Raw genomic sequence first — 6,878 nt, forward strand, 5'->3', positions numbered from 1 at the left:
AAAAAAAAAAAAAAAAAAAAAAAAAAAAAAAGAAAAAAAAGTTGCCATCGGGTGGAAAAGGGAGGTTGAAGAGGAACAGACAGGAAGAGTGAAAGAAGAACATATGTGAACAGTTATGGAGTGGTTTGAAAACCCCTTTGATTTCTCCCCATTAGTGTGATTACCGCTGGCATGGTCCCCCGGTTAAAAGGGCTCTCATGTGCAGAGGAGTCCACAAAAAAGGCTAATTAGGAAAATGAAACTTTCATTCTCTCTTTTATTCACAAATGAGGCTGACAATAATGCTTTAAAAGAATGCAGATGCACTGGAGAAATGGTTGTGATGTAGATAAAAATACTGAGAAAGAGAATACAACACAGAAGGGGGATAGGAAGAGCGCTTCAGACGTGCAGACCTCTGTTTGGCTTTGTTTTTAATCCCTAGTGTGTGCAGCTTGCTGCAAAATCTCTGTAGAGCATAAACAGACATGCTTACAGCACCAAACCCAGCTGCAAGTGCAGTCTTTTCGAAATCCTTGCCGAGACACAAATATTCACATATAACCCCTCACCCAGCTCATTAACGTGACCTGCTTTTGCCCATACTACAGTCAGTGCACATATTGATCCTCGAGTCCCTTTCACAGCTGAGGCGCAGTCTGGAAAATAATAGAAAAAGAAAGAAAAAAAATCTAGTCCAGTTGCACCTGCCTACACTTCTGTTGTGAAATAACCACAAATCACTGACACAAGGGCTGCGAGTACCAAAAATACCCACAATTTGAAGGAGATTAACTAATTTGATAGAGCTGGAACAGTTAGTGCTGCGTCGTAACAGCGAAATAACTATTTGCATGACAGTGAAATAGTGAAAAATGAAGCCTTCAAAATTCTGTGGATGTGCTTGACAAAACAGAAATTAGACACAGAACAGGGCCTACAAAATGGTGGAAAGTGAAGTGGTGAAGACATTCGCTCAGGAAATAAATTTAAAATTCCAAAATCGTGCTGCGAAAGAATACAAATGCTTTGCTCCCATTAATTGTGAAGTGTTCTGCTTATCTGATCCACTCTGAGCTTGCTTACCTTTTAGGTCAATAGATTGAATCTAAAACACAATCTATTATCGATCTGATTCAGTAACAATTTATAATCTTTGACCAAAGCTTAGCAATTAAAAAAAAAAAAAAAAAAAGGGAAGTTATAGTTAGGGAACACTAAAACCCTTTTTCAAATGTGTCCCAAAGAGTCAGTCTGCTTTAGCTCATCGCTCTATTTGGGATTTAAAAAAGGGGGATTAAAGAGATTTGTGTTGTTGCAAGCATGTGGCTAACAGTCAAGCTTTTGTGAAAAATTGTACCTGCAAAATACAAAGACTAAATGGACTTTTACTCTAACTCCCCACCCACTAGACTCTAGATGTACTACACCAACAGTGCTTTTGATGCCTTTGGGTATATTCTTTTGTACAAAACACACGTTGTAAAATATGTCTTGTGTATTTCTTTTTTCAAAAAAAGAAAAGGACACAATTTTGGAATGTCACAATGCACATTAAGTCAGTTCAGCATCAAAACTTGTTGCCAGACAATATTTACAACATAAACAGCAAATGCACAATAGATATGACACACCTGTGACTTTTAAGGCTGAATATTAACACATTGACACGAGTGCAGGTGCTATCTATTACAATGTGTGCAAGTTACTGTCTATAAAAAGCGAAATACAATACTGGAGAAGAATCAACATAGGTTAAGGCTTTGGAGTAGGCATATGTCACTTGGATATTTAAACAGAAGGCAAAAATTCAAACACAACATAAGGGTAGTTCTGATTCTTTTAAGTGATGTTCTGCAATAAAGCTTATGAGTAGTTAATATCTTAAGTAAAAAAAAAAGAAACTCTTATGTCTTAATTTTTATATAAAAAAAGTCAGAAGGGTCAAGCAGAAGTGGGCTTCTAACATCTTAAAACTATTAAAATGCTAAAATAACTAGAAAAGGAGTAACATGGTGTGTTCTTAGCATGCATTTCACATGGAAGATGTTCTGAAGTTCATAACCTCCTGCAGCCGGGACGCTGCAGGATTTCCTGATTTCTTACACTGAAAGAAATCAACAGCTTTCATCTTAATAACGTCCCCATACAGACATGATGACAACTTAAATGTTCCTAAAAAGGAATTTGCATAAACTACTGTGACACTTTTGCGAGTGAGCTCTGTTTTTAAAAGGGTAGAAGCCCACTTTGATCTTGGTCCCTCTCTGAGTAGCCATTAGCTTCAGGATCCAGAGAAAACCACTTCTTATTTTTGCAAAGTGAAGACACTATGAGAGTTATCTGATACATCTAAGATATTAACTGCTAATAAGTTTTTAACCTCACTGTAAAAAGTATGAGCTATCTCTTTAAGGACTTCATTATGGTACTGTAATCACAAACAGGTCTACAGCAGATACTCTTTACATTTGTTCATATTCAGGTCAGCAAATGCTCTGCGAATTAAGAAAAATAAATAACTTAAATTGGCCACATTATCTCCACTTCAGAGAGGCATAAATCTCAGCGGGAAGCTTATGAACATTTTTCAAACTCGACTTATATTTAAAGTAGGCAACACATTCTATTCACAAGAGGTAGTTCAGTTGGATATTCAAATCAGCTTTGTGTAACAGGCATCGGTTTTGCAAAGCTCGTCATACCGTGCAAACCATCTATGGCATTCCATTAGTGCCAAACACTGGTGTACTTGTCTGGTAAAAAAAAAATAAAAATATGTAAAACCCAACATTTAATATCAGAACACCGTAAAATCCCCACCAGAACCCCATATTTTACATATGTTTTATCCAGTCACTGAGTGAGCTTTTGAAAAACTGTGAAATGAAGTTGTGTTAACAACCGATGAAAACAAAGCGGTCTATCTGGTCAATAAACATTTTTTATGTCACGCAGTTGTGCAGTAAATAACTGTTCATGAGGACTAAAAACAATCCAGCATGTCATCTGGCCATTAAATGGCTTTTTTTTCCCCCACCACTGTTTCATCATTGAAACAGTTGCTTCTGTTATACACGTATTAATAAAAGTTATTTTTCTTTAAAACAAAAGCAACACGGTTGAAAATTATAGTAGGACAAAAGTGCCACAATTGACATTTAGATAATGTTGAAGGGGTGCTTGACATCAGCTGGCCTTTGTAAACTTTTATTATTATTATCATTAACATATCACACAAGCCAAATACGGTTTTCTGGTAGGGCTTTCACAATGCGTTGCGTCCTGAGCGCCACTGTTTGTCATTAACGGCTTGCCGTGCCAGTCTATCACCTGCGCGCCCTGAGTGCTCACAGCTGATTGTACTTTTCTTTGCATTGCATGACGTGTTTGTACACTTGATCTATCCTGTCTTGGAGAACAGCAGCGTGCTCGTCTGAGAGAAACCCCAGTTCCTGAGACAAAGGCTCGTTGTCTCTGTAGAGCTCCAGCAGCCTCTGCCTGGAGTCTCTGCGCCTGTGCAGCTCCGCCACGCGCTGCATAGTCCTTCTCCTGAACACGCACACGGAGCTCAGGACTGAATGGTGATATTTCTCCCACATGTTCAACACCCGAAAGCCGTGCACGAGTCCGGCCTCGTTGTCTATGAACACCAGGTTCCCGTGGGGCGTTTTCAGCAGGTTGTTGGTGTCCCTCTCCATCACGTGGGGGTCCCACTGCAGGCTGAACAGATTGCTGACGAGCCTGTCGAAGTTCGCAGTCAGGTAGTCGAACACGATCAGGTCGCTCCACTGCATCAGCTCCAGCAGCTCTGCCGTAGTTTTGTTCTCGAAGCACCCGAGGGCGGGATGCAGCCCGCCGCTCTCCTGTCTGAGGGGCGCAGGTGTGACCACGCCGGTCAGGTTGGAAATCCACTCTGTGAGAGACACAACAGCCCGATCGCTCCACTGCAAATTATTTACCCGCGTCCTCACGGCCACCCATTGCGCGCTGTCGCCGGTCAGCTGTGACAGTACGAGCGGAGGCAGATTTGTGATGCCCAGCAGACTGGCCAGGTAGTATGTCAGAGTTTCCCCCTGCACCTGGTCCGCGTTGATCCCGTAGCGCACACACGCCTTAGTCCCGTCTGCAAACGTGGCCAGCTGATTGGATATCCTGCCGCATCCAGGCTCCAGCTTCACCACCGGTGATGTCCTTGCCTTGCTCCTCCACGCCTCGGCGTATCCCTCCGTGAATCTCACAGGGAGGAGGTCTTCTAGCCAGTTGCTCCAGAATATCCCATCATCCACTGGGTAGCCTAACTTGACCGGACCCTCCCGTTGCGCTGACCTCTCGTCATCCCCATTCACATGATAATCTCGACTTCCCACAAAGGCAGATGGATTGGTGCGGTTTTGAGCCTTCGATCTACCCGCCGAGTTCTGTCTTTGTGCAGCTGGAACAGCAAGCAGCGCTCGGAAAGTTTTGGCAGAAAGGTCCTCTGAAGGACCTTGATGAAAGGACCCCCCGTCTGGCACCAAGAAGCCCCGTTTGTGTCGCTCCAAGCGGTTCTCCAGCGCGCTCCACACGTAGAAAACACTTGCAAGGGCACACATTAAGAGCACAGCGAACAAGTTTGCTGAGAGAGCCCTCATGGTTTCTCCCCCCACCACCAACACCACCTCAGATCAGAATCCAGCAGAATAATAATAATAATAAAAAAAATATATGTGCTTCAGGAAGAGAGAAGCAACTGTCTTCAGTCCACAGTTGAGGTGGAGCGGCTCTGGGCTGCGCGCTCTGTGTCCCGGACACCCTCGACGCACCGCTGAACGCTGGCAGACTGCTTGGAACTAGGCGGAGATCTCCTGTTCTGTATGAATCTCATCTCCCGTCCTGTTCCGATGAGTTCAGGAATCAGTAAGAAGAAGAAAAAAAAGAAAAAAAAAAAGGCCAGCTGCAGAGGATGTAATCTGTTAGATGTTCACAGTGAAAGCCCGCTGGCGTCTTGGGGGCTCTCTGTCTGTGCAGCACACGCCTCTCTGCCGCTCATCTCGGCTTCCCTCTCCGCCGGGCGCTGACTGAGAGTTTGATTTGTGATGGTGTAGAAACGCCGAGAGACACTAGGCGGTGGAGCACGTGACTTCAGCCCGAGGTGGTGGGCGGATCGTAGGAAGGAGGGCTCAGCGAGGAGCGAAGCAAGTGCACCGCGCCGCGTTTTATGGCGTGCATGCGTGATGCAAGAGGATTGTGTGGCACTGAAACATGCATCCATTATAATAATTAATACTCGGAGCAGAGACATTTTGATTTGCAATTAATCTCCCCTTTTTAAACAAATTATTCCCGTGCTTGAAAATCAAAACATCCAATGAAGCATGCAAGGCGATTATGGCTGGAATAGATCTGACCGGATGTGGGATAACGTTTTAATCCTTAAAGGTTATCACTGTTTAATGCTTTTTATGTATTACAGAAACAATTTATACCTTCTACAATGTCGTTTTTGTTGTTGTTGATCGTAATTGTAGCTTTGGAAGAGAGTCAAAGCTTTGAGCCTTCACCATTATTTTATTCTGCTTTAGCTTTACTTAATTTAATTTAAGTCACATGCAGTAAGTTGAAATCAGTGTCATTTATTTCCAATTTTGTTAATGTACAGGCATTGTATGGGGTGTAAGGCTTCCCACTCAGGAAGCCATAGCCTAATGAGTGCCACAAGCTCTCAGTAAAAAACAAAAACGTGGCAGCCAACTATAAAACTGAAAATGATGAGAAAAAAAAACAACAACAACAATAAATTAACAAAACGAATGTAACCGGAATTACTACAAAATGACCAGAATGGAGCAGAGAAGCCAATGCATATCATTGTGTATCTTTAGCTACAGCTGTACAGAACTTAGCATGAGCTACTGATGAGGACACTGTTCCGGAATACATTATAGTATTAATAATAATGTGGTATTTTGTATGAAAGTCCATGTAGTAAATACCTGCACACCAACTTGCTGTGACCAAGGCATCTTACCTTGGGTCATTTTTTAGGGGGTAGCTTTCTAGTTGCAATGCAATTCCGAACAGATGTTTAATTTCATTATTCATATTTGGCTAAAAATAAAAGCTAATTAAATCGTATACTTACTTTCACATTTTGAGCAAAATGTATGTTAAACTGGTTGGCTTTCCAAAAAAGCCACAATTTAGTCCAGCCTAAAGTCGACATCATACAATATAGTTCAGATCACATGTGCATCGCTGCAGTGTTCTTATAATTGTGTTGAAGTATTTCTTGGCTTCATCACGCAGCACATGTTAAATCAATTGGTCTTTCCAAATTGTAGATGGACAACAGCCCCTTCACAACAGAAGAAGAACAGGACAGTAGAAATGAACATAATCATGGCAACAGATGAAACCAAATCACCTCCAGTTCCCCTTTGCATTATGCAATCAGAATGATATTTCTCATCTAATTTATTTTCCATAGTGCATTTTTTTTTTTTGTGCAAAGTAATTTTCCTCTATTTCTAGATCAATTTCCCCCTAAATTGCCCAGAAAATAAGTTCCCCTTACTGGCTCTCAGCCAGCCCTCAGGCATATTAAAACATCCTTAGCAGTGATATATATAAAACCCCCAAAATAGTCCACTCAACATAAAATGGCTTGTTTTGGTAACGTTGTCAACCCCATAAAGTTGTAAACACCAGTCATCTCATGTGCTGCATATCATCTGAGTAATTTACTATAGACATTTTTTGTTTTTTTTGCACAAAAAGAACTTTCCCTTGTTTCATCCTTGTTCAAAGCTCTTGCTAAACTAAATATAACACCTACATAAACTTCTTTATTTGCATCTCTTTTGCTGAATTAGTTTCTAATTCTAATTCTACACCACCACCCTTATGATTCCACTCAT

The 6,878-nt window shown here is 41.6% G+C and overlaps 1 protein-coding gene across 1 annotated transcript; it reads right to left on the reverse strand.

Moving 5' to 3' along the window:
* Window positions 1-242: 242 nt before the first annotated feature.
* On the reverse strand, window positions 243-5,070 carry fjx1 (four-jointed box kinase 1). The gene has a single exon (XM_007545474.2). It carries the CDS (start codon window positions 4,611-4,613, stop codon window positions 3,330-3,332), a length of 1,284 nt encoding a protein of 427 aa, XP_007545536.1. The 5' UTR covers window positions 4,614-5,070; the 3' UTR covers window positions 243-3,329.
* Window positions 5,071-6,878: the final 1,808 nt, after the last annotated feature.

This window comes from Poecilia formosa, unplaced genomic scaffold, assembly GCF_000485575.1.
Source record: "Poecilia formosa unplaced genomic scaffold, Poecilia_formosa-5.1.2 Scaffold13, whole genome shotgun sequence".
Classification (NCBI taxonomy): Eukaryota; Metazoa; Chordata; class Actinopteri; order Cyprinodontiformes; family Poeciliidae; genus Poecilia; species Poecilia formosa.